Raw genomic sequence first — 17113 nt, forward strand, 5'->3', positions numbered from 1 at the left:
AGATTCTGAAAGAAGAGAGGCGCTGCCCTGTGTAGATGTAGCTGCTCTGGAATATGTCAATCACCCAGTTCATAGCAAGGGGATTCTGTGATCATGTTTATAGCACTGGGATACTGAAGTGCAGAATTAGTCATTCTATGATATTCCATCTATCAGGCCTAACCTCACATTGCCCTTCTGTAACCAAAGCCTTCCTCCTAATTGTCATGTGCTCTGTCTACGAGCTGAGTGAACATATATTCAGCTCATCACTTAATATCAAACTATACCAGCGACTGTCACCACAGTTCCCACGTCTTTTCAAGTGCAAAATAATGCTGACATTCTACCAAGCACATGACTGCGTAAAAAAGGATGTCTGAATGGAAAAGACAACAAAGTTTGAAAATACCTTGGTCAACGCTAAAACAGAAAACAATAACAGGTAGGGTAAATTAAAGGGTTATTTCCATCACTGCAAGTTCACAGCTATTCACAGGATAGGTAACACATGTTAGACCACTGGTGGACAAAGAACGAAAAGGGCCCCTGCGAAAGAACAATATATGGGACCTTCCTATAGCTCATCATAATGCACAATTCCACCCAGCTTTGGAGGTGGAAATGGGCCCCTGTGCCGCCAAACAGGTTGCACCAATAATATGACCGCCCCTGTGTTGAACACTGGAGGTTCTATTGCAGGGACCACACTATTCAAAAAGACAGGCACTGTGGTGCTCTACTTGAACGGAAGAAAGGCTGCTCGTGTGCGCCACCACGCCATACTTTGTCTTAGGGACTGACAAACTGTCCAACAGACAATGATAGTGCGGCACACGAGTGACTACTGATCCATTCAAATGCGATACCTCAGAGCCCGATGCTTGGGATTGGTGGGACCCTCTGCGATCAGCGAGATATCATCTATCCTGTAGTTAAGGTGGTAACCAACTATTTCACTCTAAAATCCAATCTGAAAATGTGTTATTAATATTGCCTCAAGGGGAGTCATTAAACAGTTTGAGACTCAGCCATTCTACCCTGTTCATGGCCAAACATTTTGGTTTTCTTCATATATGTGGTTTTAAGAGCTTTAAAAAAAATTTTCTCGCTCTAATATATGTTTGTAAAAAAAGTTTTCTTGTGACATTGATGACAAATATAAAAGGAAAAAATTAAAATATGTTTCTGTTTCTAAAGAAAAAGAAAACACAATGGGACACTAAAGGACATTTTAAAATTGTAAAAATAATTGTTACATAAAAGGAATACAAAGTGGACCCGTGGTTTTCTGTTCTTCACTGCAGAGGCGGACCGGTCTTACTTTAAAATTTAGGTGGTTCACAAATAGTGTACCTTACATTACACTATGGTCAAAGAACAACATACCTATTTCCACGTGAGTGGGATGCAATTCACTGTTCTAGCTTTAGAAGTGATGAAACATTATGCTCCTCTTACTATTATTTTTCTTCAGTGCTATTTTCTAGTGGAGGAAGTCTTGTGTGCTTACCAATCTGTTTGTACGCACAAACTCTTCAGGTGTTTTGGCCCACGGTGGAAGCTCCACATCAGACACCACGGTACCATCATCCATAACCCCAAGATTGTAATCATTCGAGTTGACAAACATCTCCGGCAAAAAGTAGAACTCAGGAATGAGCTCCTGCAAGAACAATACATACAAATTAACGGAATCTTTCTAACATCAGTAAAAGCGTAAAAGTCATATTGATCAAATGAGTAGCAGAAAACGCATGGTTACTAGTGATGAGCGAACGTGCTCAGATATCATGTTATCAGAGCATGCTCAGGTGTGCTGGAGTAATATGTTTGAGACCGCGGCTGTTAGACAGATGCAACACATGCAGGGATTGCCTAATAAATAGACAATTCCTGCATGTGTTGAATAACATCTTATCAGCGCACATTCGCTCATCACTAACAGGAACGCCTCATTCTAAGGACTTCCCGACTGTGAAATAAATGTATATCACAGAGCAGGGTGGGGTCATTATCCTATCAATGTATGCTGTGAAACAATTTGGGGTGCAAAGGTAGCAGTTACTCTGGTGCCTGAGGAGGTATATGGATGCCATTGTGGAGGCGGGGGCTGTGCTACAGAAATAGCATTGTGAAATTCGTGCTGTAAAGGGGTTGTCCACTACCTGTCTGTCAGGGTTGGCAATGCATTATGATGATATGTGAGCCCTACAGCCAATCAGCGACCATTATTTTGCTCCTGTGCCCTTACTTCCCTCAGATAAACGATGGACAAGCCAAAGAAGTGGCCCAGTAGCGGCCACTGATTGGCTGCAGGGCTCATGAGGCATAGCAATGCCAATCGAACCCGGGAGATCTGACGCCACCATCGTTGGAATAGCATTGGCATGGAAAATTATTGTTTTCTTTTTTAAGAGGGACAACTTCATTTGAAAAGGGGTTGTTGTGGTAGTGGACAACCCTATTAAGTATCAACGCTGAACATAAACTCCTATAAGATATTTGGGAGTTAAAAAATAAATCGGTATTTTAAAGTCCTTATTCCAAAATGTAATATACAGGGATAGAGATACATTTTTGCTATGATAATTATACTTACTGTTTTTTAAGACAGAGTCAAACACTTTGCAGAAAACATTAGTAATTAAAGCAATTTCTCAACAATATATTTGTACGTAGTAGGCAATTTTTACTGCACAATTTGAAGACAGTAATTTATGAACAATGACCGATGGAAGACCGCTGTTAAAAGGAATTTTTCTGAAGAATTACTGTATATTTTGAGATTAAACCCTACAGCAGTGGTCACACAGAAAGCTGGTGTTGAACCTGAAGAGCATGGGGAGCAAAAAACCTCACAAAATGTGTAAATTTGAATTATGCTGTTTTGTAGGAAAAGATTCAGGTGGAACTTGAAATTTATTGTAAACCTCTGATAATTTAGGGCTCAGGAGTCCGATGGGCTGGTATAGGGGCCGGGGAATCACAGACAGGGAGGAGAAGACCTGCCGCACAGTCTGGCCCCTGCGCAACAAAATCCAATTTACAGAAAATTTCAGTTGGGGATTAAAGAAGAACCACAACGTGGATTTCTTCACCAAAGGTATCACTGAAATCAGTATTAGAGTGCCATTACAGCCAAGTATTTACATTACAAACTCATGCAGACAAGTTCACTTTAAATAACGATAAACCAGAATCACAATGCCAAGGATATTTTTACTTTCACCTCTCCTTTACAAAAAATATATGCTAAAATAGGCTTTATTCAAGGCCCCTTGATAAGATGTAATGATGGTAGCTAAGACAATTGCAAAATGAACTTGAATAATTAACTAATTTACTTTGTCCCTGATAAATATCAAGTAAACATCAATGTTGGGTAACACGGTGTAAAAATCTATCACCATGGCCTCTATTGAAGCACCAGACGTAATGGCCTGTTTCTCATTTGGGCAGTGAAATGTTAGATCATTAGCCATTATCAGCAGCGTGTCATGCATCAAGTACATGAGCTTACTTTCCCTTAATTAGTGTTGCAATAAACAAAAGGAGTTTTAATTTAAAGCACTACAACATTCTCAAAGTGACAAGGCTGACAATACCTTAATCCCTAATTGATGCAGGCCTGGTTTACCAGTGACTACATCAGAGATCATGTACCTGTTCTTGTGACCTTCCAAATACCTTAGAAAGCCCAAAAAGGCTTATGTATGAGCCCTAAAGCAGCAGGCAGGTCCATGTTGTCTTAGAGGTGGATTTTGGGGTTTTAGAAGCAGTTTTTTCTATTTAAGCTGATAGTGATATATATTACTTTCTCAGGCACAATAGCTAAAAGATCACAAATTCATCCAGGATTTTCCAGGTCATTTGCACAACCAACTTGTATTTTCCTGAAGAGAACATTAAAAATGCAGTGTCCAGCAGGTCAAAGAGCGGGAGGAGCTGAAAAGATCAATATGTCATTATGGGGAAAAGATTGAGTGTTGCTTGTAATTAATTGATTTAAGCCTCTGTCTTGATGTCAATCACCAAGTGAGAACACCCACTGGACTCCTACTTAAAAAATGAGCATATGACTACAATAAATGACAAATTCTGCCTGAATTTTTCCTACAAAACATAATTCAAATTTGCACCTCCAGCTTTGTAAAATGATACTTTCTTTACCAGTCACAGAAGAAGATGTAAGCAGGCTCCTTGCATCTTCTCGCCCAACCACTTGCACCAGGGACCCATTTCCGTCACATCTACTCCAGCCCCTTTCCCCTGCTGTCACCCCTCACCTAACTAAAATATTTAACCTCTCTCTCTCTTCTGGTATCTTTCCCTCCTCATTTAAGCATGCCGTCATACATCCACTACTTAAAAAACCATCCCTCGACCAAAACTGTGCCACTAACTATAGACCTGTCTCTAATCTTCCCTTCATCTCTAAACTCCTGGAACGCCTGGTCCACTCCCGTCTTATCCGCTATCTCTTTGATAACTCTCTTCTCGACTCTCTCCAATCCGGTTTCCGCTCTTTACACTCTACTGAAACTGCCCTCACTAAAGTCTCTAATGATCTACTAACAGCTAAATCAAATGGTCATTACTCCATGCTAATTCTCTTGGATCTCTCTGCAGCATTCGACACTGTGGATAATCAGCTCCTCCTCACTATGCTCCATTCCATTGGCCTCAAGGACACCGTTCTCTCCTGGTTTTCCTCCTATCTCTCTGACCACTCCTTTACTGTATCTTTTGCCGATTCCTCCTCCTCTCATCTTCCCCTTACTGTTGGGGTTCCTCAAGGATCAGTCCTAGGCCACCTCCTCTTCTCTTTGTACACTGCCCCAATTGGACAAACAATCAGTAGATTTGGTTTCCATTACCATCTCTATGCTGATGACACCCAATTATACGCTTCTTCTCCTGACATCACGCCAGCCTTTCTAGAAAACACCAGCGATTGTCTAAACGCTGTGTCTAACATCGTGTCCTCACTATATCTGAAACTGAACCTGTCAAAGACTGAACTCCTTGTGTTTCCTCCCGCTACTAATGTACCTATACCCGACATTGCTATTTCCGTGTGTGGTTCCACCATTACTCCCCAGCAACATGCCCGCTGTCTTGGGGTCATACTTGACTCCGAGCTTTCCTTTGTCCCCCACATACGATCACTGGCTCGCTCTTGTTATCTGCACCTCAAAAACATTTCTAGAATTCGACCTTTTCTTACTTTTGACTCCGCAAAAACTCTTACTGTTTCTCTTATTCATTCTCATCTCGACTATTGTAACTCTCTTCTAATCGGTCTCCCTCTTACCAAACTCTCCCCCCTCCAATCTGTCTTGAATGCTGCTGCCAGGATCATATTCCTCGCCAATCGTTACACCGATGCCTCTACCTTGTGCCAGTCATTACACTGGCTACCCATCCACTCCAGAATCCAGTACAAGCTTATTACCCTCACCCACAAAGCTCTTCATGGCTCAGCACCACCCTACAGCTCCTCCCTTGTTTCAGTATACCATCCTACCCAAGCCCTCAATAATCAGAACCTCCCACTCCCGTCTCCAAGACTATACACGTGCTGTGCCAATTCTTTGGAAAGCACTTCCCAGGTCAATACGATTAGTCCCCAATCTTCACAATTTTAAGTGTGCCCTGAAAACTCATTTATTCAGACTGGCCTACCACCTCAACACATTAACCTAATCTATCCCTATGTGGCACAGCCAAAAGTTTTTACCATAACCAGGTTCCCTGCATCATGCTCCCACATGCTTTATGCATCCATTAGCCCTCTGCGTCTGTACTGTTACACACATAACATTATGGCTGGTCCATACAATCAGGGCAACTGTTACCACCCATCTTTCATGTCTCCCTTTTTTTTTTTCTCATAGATTGTAAGCTTGCGAGCAGGGCCCTCATTCCTCTTGGTATCTGTTATGATCTATGTGATTATTGTTATGCTGTAATGTCTATTGTCTGTACAAGTCCCCTCTGAAATGTAAAGTGCTGCGGAATATGTCGGCGCTATAGAAATAAAATTTATTATTATTATTCTTCCCCATGTCACAGATTCCCTTTAGGTCATATACCCAAACCTAGTTCATATATTGTAGTATCATTGCCATACATGTGAATATGGTGGATCTAGCTGTGATAAAATAAAACGTCAGCTCATTGTCAAACTAGCCACAAGCGTCTGCTTCTCATGGCATTTTTAGTGCATTATATTGGTTGCACGGCTGCCAGATGTTTGCTAAAAGTCAAAAAGATATTCTTTAATTCTATATACATGTTTTATGGGGCTTTTGTCCTCTATGCTCTTCAGCTTCGACACCAGGTTTCTATGTGATCAGTGCTGATCTATGGAGCATTGTTGAAAATCTCACTTATATTGAGAAAGCAGCCATCGCGCCACAGAGTAAATCCTCTAGGAACAAGAAAAGCTGCCGAGCGGTCGCAGGTAACTGGATGCGATCAGTAAGAATTTTACTACACTTATGGCTATTACATAGAAGATTAGGACGGATTAACGGAATAAAAATTTTGATTAGATGACTTCTTTAATTCAGCAAATAACCCTGTGGCTGATAGCGTAAGGATGAAGCTGTGATTGCATCCTAATTAGCGATTGGTATGAATATATAATCCAAGTGATCTGTATATGAATCACAAAACACGGTTCAAGTGTTGTACACTCGCTCAAAATTAGGTAAAAAATAAATATATGAAGCCCAACAATTTACCTTGATGTCTGAAGTGTCACGTTGTGAGTTACGCCATGCCCGTGAAACTGAAGAAAACGTCCTGTCAGCATGGTCAAATTTCCCACCTTGGAAATTTAAGAAAAATGTTGTAAAGGGTTCCTAGGGAAAAATGGCAGAAAATTGGTTAGAAAAGAGAAAAGTGATCAATGGAAAAAAATAAAAAGTCACATAACTGCCAAACAATTTAAATCTGCTATTTACTAGTATTTGAATAAAAATGTAAGTCAATTTCAGCTATCTATATGGGGAGTCTCAACAATCCTAAAGTTAAGCAGGTCCTCTACTCCAATACATATTACAGTAGTTAGCGAAAAGGTCATTATTCTGATAGCAGGCCAGGTACAGATGTTATAACCCTTTTCACCCACATACTATCCCTTCTTTGTAAAGAGGCTGTCCGGCCATACCAAAGGATAGCTCATCAATATGATATCAGCCCTCATGGCAGTCACCGGTTCTAAACATTTATGATGGAGCTGCAATGTACAGCTTCAATCAATGTATAGCAGCTACGGACGGATACTGCAGAACAGCTCTTCTTGGCAATAGGCGCAGTTCTGCAATGCCTGACAGCGGCTGCTATAGAGTGAATGGAGCAGCAAATAGGAGCTACATTTCAACTATTCATATCTAGCAGCAACCAGAGCGAATAGCAGCTGATCAGTGGCAGCGCCTGTTTTGGAATCACTCCTGCCGATCTGATGTTTTTGACCTATCCTGGGGACAGAGAGATCACTATGAAGTGATCGCACAACCCCTTTAATTTAGCATGTTACAATGTTTGATCATAATTATAATATCTCTGTTCTACCCTAAATGGGTCTCTCTTCTTCTGTCTTGCTTGTCTGGGTGACATTTTCAACGTGAGAGCAAACAAAGTTTTTGAAATGTACCATATATTTCCAATTAGTTAGATAGCATCATAGCATATGTAACCCTGTCCCTAAGAGGGCTCATACTCTAACTGCCCTATATTAGACAGCAACGCACTTTGGCCAACTGTGTAGGAACACAACTAATTTACGTTTTGCATACACAGTTGCTTACTTTGCAGTGAAAATTTTTTCATAATTTAGCATCTGAAACAAAGCCATTATAACGTGATTGAAGTACAGTGTTCACATGGTGGTGGCAGCTTTATAAGATGGCAATGTATGGCTGCCACAGGAACTGTGTGAATGGTTCTTAGGGTATGTGCACACTTTGCGGTTTCTGCTGCGTTTCCGCAGCGTTTTTGGCTCTGCAGAAACGCAGCAGATTCTGCTGCGTTGTACAGTACCTTTATTTCCTATGGAAATAAAAAAAGCTGTGCACATGCTGCGTTTTTTTCCGCGCGGTTTTGCTGCGGTTTTCAAAACGCAGCATGTCAATTGTTTGGTGCAGAAACGCTGCGGTTTTACACCTCATCCATTATGAGGTGTAAAATCGCAGGGCAAAACCGCAGAAAAACCGCAGCACTTTGTCCTGCGGATTTCCTGCGGTTTTCTCTACAAAATCCGCAGAGACAAAAAACTATGTGTGCACATACCCTTACTGATGACATGGCTGTAGACAAATGTAAAACATAACTTATTCCTCCAAAATGTATCATTAAGATTTTTATTTGCATCATTACTTATATTTTGTTGAAAAGAAATCCACGTTGATTTTCCTTCATTGGATTTTCTTTATGCAATATAAAAAATGTTTCAAAGATTTAAAAGCCTTTCCTTAGTTAAAGAACACTTAAGCCCATATTAGTAGATAATTGCCTAAAATTAGCAAGGACCCATAAATTATATCAAGGATTTATGTCTGCTTGTACCATTCTAACAAGCTTTAATTAATGGTATGCTGCTAATGCTCTCCCGAAGAAATTACTTTCTTCTAGATGAATTAGCTCTTAGGTTTAACAGAAACATACATTATTGTAAACCAACATGCTATCAATAAACACAATTCCTGATTAATCCACCAAACACCAACGCATTACAGAAGAGCCTTAATATGGTTGCCTAGCATTATTAGGAACAGATAAATGACACTGGCGATAGAGCTATGCAAATGAAGAAGGTAAGCAACAAAAATACTAGAACAAAGGACCTGAGAAGAGGTGTCTAAGGAGCACTGCATCTACAGAAATAACAGGTTACAAAAGCACAAACATAAGAACAATTAAGTTATTTTTTTTATCTAAAAATACATTTACGCAAAATAAAATTAAACATTGAAGCTCTTCAATAATATATATATAAAATCGTTGCAGCCATTTGGAAAATTCAAAAAAATTCATTTTTTTCTCATTAACCCCTTCACCCCCAAGGGTGGTTTGCACGTTCATGACCGGGCCAATTTTTACAATTCTGACCACTGTACCTTTATGAGGTCATAACTCTGGAACGCTTCCATTGATGCCGGTGATTCTGACATTGTTTTCTCGTGACATATTGTACTTCATGTTAGTGGTAAAATTTCATTCAAATAACTTGCGTTTATTTGTGAAAAAAATGGAAATTTGGCAAAAATTTTGAAAATTTCGCAATTTTCCAACTTTGAATTTTTATGCCCTTAAATCACAGAGATACAGCACACAAAAAACTTGATAAGTAACATTTCCCACATGTTTACTTTACATCAGCACAATTTTGGAACCAAAATTTTTTTTTGTTAGGAAGTTATAAGGGTTAAAAGTTGACCAGCGATTTCTCATTTTTACAACACCATTTTATTTTTAGGACCACATCACATTTGAAGCCACTTTGTGGGGTCTATATGATAGAAAATACCCAAAAGTGACACCATTCTAAAAACTGAACCCCTTAAGGTGCTCAAAACCACATTCAAGAAGTTTATTAACCCATTAGGTGCGTCACAGGAATTTTTTTGAATATTTAAAAAGAAATGAACATCTAACTTTTTTTCACAAAAAAAATACTTCAGGTTCAATTTTTTTTATTTTACCAAGGGTAACAGGAGAAATTGGACTGCAAAAGTTATTGTGCAATTTGTCCTGAGTACGCTGATACCTGATTTGTGGGGGGGAACGACTGTTTCGGCGCATGGCAGAGCTCAGAATGGAAGGAGCGCCGTTTGACTTTTTCAATGCAAAATTGGCTGGAATTCAGATTGGAAGCCATGTCACGTTTGGAGAGTCCCTGATGTACCTAAACAGTGGAAACCCCCTACAAGTGACCCCATTTTGGAAACTAGACCCCCCAAGGAACTTATCTAGATATGTGGTGAGAACTTTGAACCCACAAGGGCTTTACAGAAGTTTATAACGTACAGCGGTACAATTAAAAAATCATATTTTTTCCACAAAAATGATCTTTTCACCCCAATTTTTATTTTCCCAAGGGTAACAGGACCCTAAAAGTTATTGTGCAATTTGTCCTGAGTACGCTGATACCCCACATGTGGGGGTAAACCACTATTTGGGCGCATGGCAGAGCTCGGAAGGGAAGCAGTGCCATTTGACGTTTTTGGCTGGAATTGAGATCGGACACCATGTCGCGTTTGGAAAACCCCTGATGTACCAAAACAGTGGAAACCCCCCACAAATGACACCATTTTGGAAACTAGACCCCCTAAGGAACTTATCTAGATGTGTGGTGAGAACTTTGAACCCCCATGGGCTTCACAGAAGTTTATAACATAAAGCCATACAATTCAAAAATCATATTTTTTCCACAAAAATGATCTTTTCACCCTCAATTCTTATTTTTCCAAGGGTAACAGCACCCTAAAAGTTATTGTGCAATTTGTCCTGAGTACGCTGATACCCCACATGTGGGGGTAAACCACTATTTGGGCGCATGGCAGAGCTCGGAAGGGAAGCAGCGCCATTTGACGTTTTTGGCTGGAATTGAGATCGGACACCATGTCGCGTTTGGAAAACCCCTGATGTACCAAAACAGTGGAAATCCCCCACAAATGACACCATTTTGGAAACTAGACCCCCTAAGGAACTTATCTAGATGTGTGGTGAGAACTTTGAACCCCCCATGGGCTTCACAGAAGTTTATAACATAAAGCCATACAATTAAAAAATCATATTTTTTCCACAAAAATGATCTTTTCACCCTCAATTCTTATTTTTCCAAGGGTAACAGGACCGTAAAAGTTATTGTGCAATTTGTTCTGAGTACGCTGATACCCCACATGTTGGGGTAAACCACTATTTGGGCGCATGGCAGAGCTCGGAAGGGAAGCAGCGCCATTTGACGTTTTTGGCTGGAATTGAGATCGGACACCATGTCGCGTTTGGAAAACTCCTGATGTACCAAAACAGTGGAAACCCCCCACAAATGACACCATTTTGGAAACTAGACCCCCTAAGGAACTTATCTAGATGTGTGGTGAGCACTTTGACCCCCCCAGTGCTTCACAGAAGTTTATAATGCCCGGGCGTGAAAATAAATAATTCGTATTTTTTCCACAAACATGATCTTTTAGTCACCATTTTTTTATTTTCCCAAGGGTACCAGGAGAAATTTGACCCCAAAAGTTGTTGTCCAATTTGTCCTGAGTATGCTGATACCCCATATGTGGGAGAAAACTACTGTATGGGCACACGTCGGGGCTCGGAAGGGAAATAGTGACGTTTTGGAATGCAGACTTTGATGGAATGGTCTGCGGGTGTCATGTTGCCTTTGGAGAGCCCCTAATGTACCTAAACAGTGGAAACCCCCCACAAATGACACCATTTTGGAAACTAGACCCCCCAAGGAACTTATCTAGATGTGTGGTGAGCACTTTGAACCCCCCAGTGCTTCACAGAAGTTTATAACGCCCGGGCGTGAAAATAAAAAATTCGTATTTTTTCCACAAACATGATCTTTTAGTCACCATTTTTTTATTTTCCCAAGGGTACCAGGAGAAATTGGACCCCAAAAGTTGTTGTACAATTTGTCCTGAGTACGCTGACACCCCATATGTGGGAGAAAACTACTGTATGGACACACGTCGGGGCTCGGAAGGGAAGCAGTGACGTTTTGGAATGCAGACTTTGATGGAATGGTCTGCGGGTGTCATGTGCGTTTGGAGAGCCCCTGATGTACCTAAACTATTGAAACTCCCCACAAGTGACCCCATTTTGGACACTAGACCCCCCACGGAACTTATCTAGATGTGTGGTGAGCACTTTGAACCTCCAAGTGTTTCACAGAAGTTTATAACACTCGGACGTGAAAATAAAATCATTTTTTTCCACAAAAATGATATTTTTGCCCCCAATTTTTTATTTTCCTAAGGGTAACAGGAGAAATTGGACCCCAAAAATTGTTTTGCAATTTGTCCTGAGTAGGCTGATACCCTACATGTGGGGGTAAAACACTGTTTGGGCGCATGGCAGAGCTTGGAAGGGAAGGAGCACCATTTGACTTTTTCAACTCAGAATTGGCTGGAATTGAGATCAGAAGCCATGTTGCATTTGGAGAGCCCCTGATGTGCTCAAACAGTGGAAACCCCCAATGATAACTCCAACCCTAACCCCAACACACCCCTAACCCTAATCTGAGCCCTAACCCTAGCCCTAACCCTAAGGCTGTGTGCACACGCTGCGGATTTTGCTGCGGTTCCGCAGCGGTTTTGGCTGCTGCGGAGCCGCAGCAGTTTCTGCTGCGGTGTACAGTACCATGATTCCCTATGGGAATCAAAAACCGCAGTGCAGACGGTGCAGAATTTTCCGCGCGGATTATCTGCGGTTTTCAATCCGCAGAAAGAATTGACATGTCAATTCTTTCTGCGGATTCTCCTGCGGTTTGCCATCTCCTCTATTGAGGAGATGAAAAACCGCAGGACAAAACCGCAGAGCAATCCGCAGGTAAAACCGCAGGTCTTTTGACCTGCGGTTTCACCTGCGGATTTTACAAAATCCGCACCTAATCCGCAGCGTGTGCACACAGCCTTACCCTAACGGGAAAATGGAGAGAAATACTTTTTTTTTAGTTTTATTATTTTTCCCTAACTAAGGGGGTGATAACGGGGGGTTTGACTTACTATTTATGGCGGTTTTTATGTTTGGCGGCTGTCGCACGCTAAAAGACGCTTTTTATTGTAAAATAGTTTTTGCATCACCACATATTGAGAGCTATAATTTTTCCGTATTTTTACCCACTGAGTCATGTGAGATCTTATTTTTTGCAGGACGAGTTGACGTTTTTATTGGTACCATTTTCGGGCACGTGACATTTTTTGATCGCTTTTTATTCCTATTTTTGGGACGCAGAATGAACAAAAACCAGCGTTTCATGAATTTCTTTTGGGGGGGTGCGTTTACACCGTTCCGCGTGCGGTAAAATTGATAAAGCGGTTTTATTCTTCGGGTCAGTACGGTTACAGCGATACCTCATTTAGGTCGTTTTTTTATGTTTTTGTCGGTTTTATGCAATGAAAACTATTTTATATAAAAAATAATTATTTTTGCATCGCTTTATTCTGCGAGCTATAACTTTTTTATTTTTTCGCTGATGATGCTGTGTGGCGGCTCGTTTTTTGCGGGACAAGATGACGTTTTCAGCAGTACCATGGATATTTATATGCGTCTTTTTGATCGCGCGTTATTACACTTTTTGTTTGGCGGTATGATAAATCATTTTTTGCTTCGTTTTTTATTTTTATTTTTTAAGGGGTTTGCTAAAAGGGTTAACTAATGGGACAGTTTTATAGGGCGGGTCATTACGGACGCGGCGATACCTAATATGTGTACTTTTATTGTTTTTTTTTTATTATTATTTCCAAAAAATGGATTTATTGAGGGAATATTTTTTTTTTTTTTTCTAATTTATTTGGTGATTTTTTAAAATTTATTTTTACATTTTTTTTTTAATTTTTTTTTTACTTTATTACATAGTCCCAGGTGGGACATCACTGTCCTGTGACAGATCGCTGATCTGTCACATCACAGATCACTGTGACAGATCAGCAATCTGTCACAGGCATTGAAGAAGACTTCCTCTTGCCTGCGCTTTGCAGGCACTGAGGAAGCCAGCTTCCTCAGGTCCCCGAAGGCCCCCGTCGCCATCTTGGATTCGGGGGCCTGGAGGATAGGAGCCCCCGGCAGCAGCGCTGCACATTGCGCTGCCGTGGGGGGCTCAGGGAAGCATGGAGGGAGCCCCCTCCATCCCGATGCTTCCCTTTAACTCCCGGTACACCGCGATCATGTTTGATCGCGGTGTGCAAGGGGTTAACGTGTCGGGGGCGGTCCGTGACCGCCCCTGACACATAGTGCCGGGTGTCAGCTGTGATAATCAGCTGACACCCGGCCGCGATCAGCGGCACTCACCACGTGGGCGCCGCTGATCGCGGTAGACGTACTATCCCGTCCACGGTCATACGGGCCCGGGTACCGTGGACGGGATAGTACGTCGGATGTCAGGAAGGGGTTAATGTACACTCTGCACCCCATCTTGACTGAAAAAACAGAAATGTAGAAATTTTGGAAAATTTATTAAAATAAGAAAAACTGAAATATCACATGGTCATAAGTATTCAGACCCTTTTCTCAGTATTGAGAAGAAGCACCCTTTTGAGCAAGTACTGCCATGAGTCTTCTTGGGAATGATGCAACAAGTTTTTCACACCTAGATTTGGGAATCCTCTGCCATTCTTCCTTGCAGATCCTCTCCAGTTCCATCAGGTTGGATGGTGAACATTGGTGGACAGCCATTTTCAGGTCTCTCCAGAGATGCTCAATTGGGTTTAGGTCAAGGCTCTGGCTGGGCCTGTCAAGAATGGTTACAGAGTTGTTGTGAAGCCACTCGTTTGTCATTTTAGCTGTGTGCTTAGGGTCATTGGCTTGTTGGAAGGTAAACCTTTGGCCACGTCTGAGGTCCATAGCACTCTGGAAGAGGTTTTCATCCAGGATATCTCTGTACTTGGCCGCATTCATGTTTCCTTCAATTGCAAACAGTCGTCCTGTCCCTGCAGCTGAAAAACACTCCCATAGCATGATGCTGCCACCAACATGTTTCACTGTGGGGATTGTATTGGGTAGGTGATGAGCAGTGCATGGTTTTCTTTACACATACCGCTTAGAATTATCACCAAAAAGTTCTATCTTTGTCTCATTAGACCATAGAATGTTATTTCTCATAGTCTTGGAGTCCGTCATATGTTTTTTAGCAAACTCTGCAGGCTTTCATATGTCTGGCACTGAGGAGAGGCTTCCATTGGGCCACTCTGCCATAAAGGCCCGACTGGTGGAGGGCTGCAGTTATAGTTGACTTTGTGGAACTTTCCTCCATCTACCTACTGCATCTGTGAAGCTCAGCCACAGTGATCTTGGGGTTCTTCTTTACTGCTCTCATCAAGGCTCTTCTCCCATGATTCCTCAGTTTGGCTGGACAGCCAGGTCTAGGAAGACTTTTGATGGTCCAAAACTTCTTCCATTTAAGGACTATGGAGGCCACTGTGCTCTTAGGAACCTGGAGTACTGCAGAAATTCTTTTGTAACCTTGGCCAGATCTGTGCCTTGCCACAATTCTGTCTCTGAGCTCCTTGGCCAGATCCTTTGACCTCAGGATTCTCATTTGGTCTGACGCGCACTGTGAGGTCTTATATAGACAGGTGTGTGCCTTTAAAAATCAAGTCCAATCAGCTGGTCTCCAATGAAGGAGTAGAACCATCTCAAGGAGGATAACAAGGAAATGGACAGTATGTGACTAAAATATAAGTGTTGAGCAAACAGTCTGAATACTTATGACCATGTGATCTTTCACTTTCTTTTTTTTTCTAAATTTGCTAAATTTTCTACATTTCTGTTTGTTTTTTTCAGTCAAGATGGGGTGCAGAGTGTACATTAATGAGAAAAAAATAAACTTTTTTGAAGTTACCAAATGGCTGCAATAACTGTTTGTTCACATGCTGAGGGCTAGAGTTGATGCAGCGTGCTGTAACTGGCCTGCACTGCCGGCACCCCTCTTTCCCCTTTTAACTGATTTGAGTTGAAAGCAATGATGGAAGAGGGAAACCACCCGCTTCCTCCCACATCATTTTCCCTCTGCATTCGATGAATCAGCGCAGCAGGTGTGATGATACACCATTTCACACCAGCTGTACCGAGCAGTAAAGGGCTTAACGAGCACTTGCAGCCGAGACGGGAGCAGCTAGGGAATGAGTAGATGTGAGTATTTATTTATTTTAATGTCAGGTCCATTATACTGTATAGAGGGCTATGTGGGCCCCATTATTCCATATGAATGACTATATGGGGCCCATTATTCTGTATGGAGAACCATGTGGGGCCCATTATTCTGTATAGAGGACTATATGGGGCAATTATTCTGCATACAGGATTGTGTGGGGTCCATTATACTCTATGGAGGACTATTTAGGGCCCATTATAGTGTATGGAGACTATGTGAAGCCCATTATACTGTGTGGAGGGCTGTGGGATCACAGTTGGGGCATCACACTCTATTGGGAATCCCCATACTTTGCCTGGGGGTGTTGGGGGTACAGTACAGTCATCATACCGTGCATGTGTAGGGTACTGTGGAGGAATTGACTGTGATGGTATCATACAGTGTTTAGGGGGCACTTTTGATGGCATCATACTTTGTGGAGGCAATAAAAGGGCAATTCAGGGGCTTCAATGGGAAGAAAATTACCTTGTAAAAGCGGTAATGTTGTAAGATATGCTCTTCTGTCACCCCAACAAATTTTAAGGGTTGTTTTGGGGGGAGGGGGGCACAATTATAACTTCTGCTATGGGGCTCCATAATTTCTATGTACGCCCCAGCCTGTGATGAAATACCCAATGCGTCAGTCATTTGATCTCAAATGTAGATTTTTTTTTTTAAAATAAATATCAAGGTTGGCCAGCGACAAGTTTTGGCACCTGTGTATTTGAGTTTGACATCCCAAATGCTGAGTACTTTAATCTTGCAGGAAAGTAGCCATTTCACCTGCAAATCTGTACTGCGTAGTTTTGGGGTAAAAGAGCTGTATGCCTGTAAAATTAGGTAATTCTTGAATGAGGCTTTTAAGAACAATAACAATTCAGATCCGCTGCGGTTTTCCGTTGCGCATACATGCAGAGTTAAAGTGGAGTTTATAAAGAAGACTAATACAGCCCTTTAGGTAGGGAAATGTATGATCACTCAAACCTTTATCTGGCAAAGCAGCTCGTGGTTTGTGTTGTCCATGACCTGATCATGCAGTAATAGACAAAGCAGAATATTTTTTGAGGGAAAATATGGGGAATATCTTTATAAGAGGGGATTTCAAAGCTGATGGTCTAGCCTTAGAATGGGCCATCACTATCCAACTGGTGGCGAGTCAACTCCCAGCAACTTTCTGTTTGAAAGGCGTAGCGTTTGACCATCATCATTCAAAACCTAGAAAACCATTAAATTACTTGGTTGTTTCTCAAGGCTCAC

The 17113-nt window shown here is 41.6% G+C and overlaps 1 protein-coding gene across 2 annotated transcripts in view; it reads right to left on the bottom strand.

The window, feature by feature from the left end:
• The window catches only part of LRBA (LPS responsive beige-like anchor protein), a 920035-nt gene that overhangs the window by 202301 nt on the left and 700621 nt on the right, over positions 1-17113 (bottom strand). For both annotated transcript variants that reach the window (XM_073576254.1, XM_073576253.1), the window contains exons 45-46: positions 6732-6851; positions 1493-1645 (exon numbers count right to left, since the gene is read on the bottom strand). In XM_073576254.1, the coding sequence (XP_073432355.1) occupies positions 1493-1645; positions 6732-6851 (273 nt within the window). The remainder of the gene's footprint in view (positions 1-1492; positions 1646-6731; positions 6852-17113) is intronic.

Source organism: Dendrobates tinctorius, unplaced genomic scaffold (genome assembly GCF_039654945.1).
Source record: "Dendrobates tinctorius isolate UK_male_01 unplaced genomic scaffold, ASM3965494v1 ptg000008l, whole genome shotgun sequence".
Lineage (NCBI taxonomy): Eukaryota > Metazoa > Chordata > Amphibia > Anura > Dendrobatidae > Dendrobates > Dendrobates tinctorius.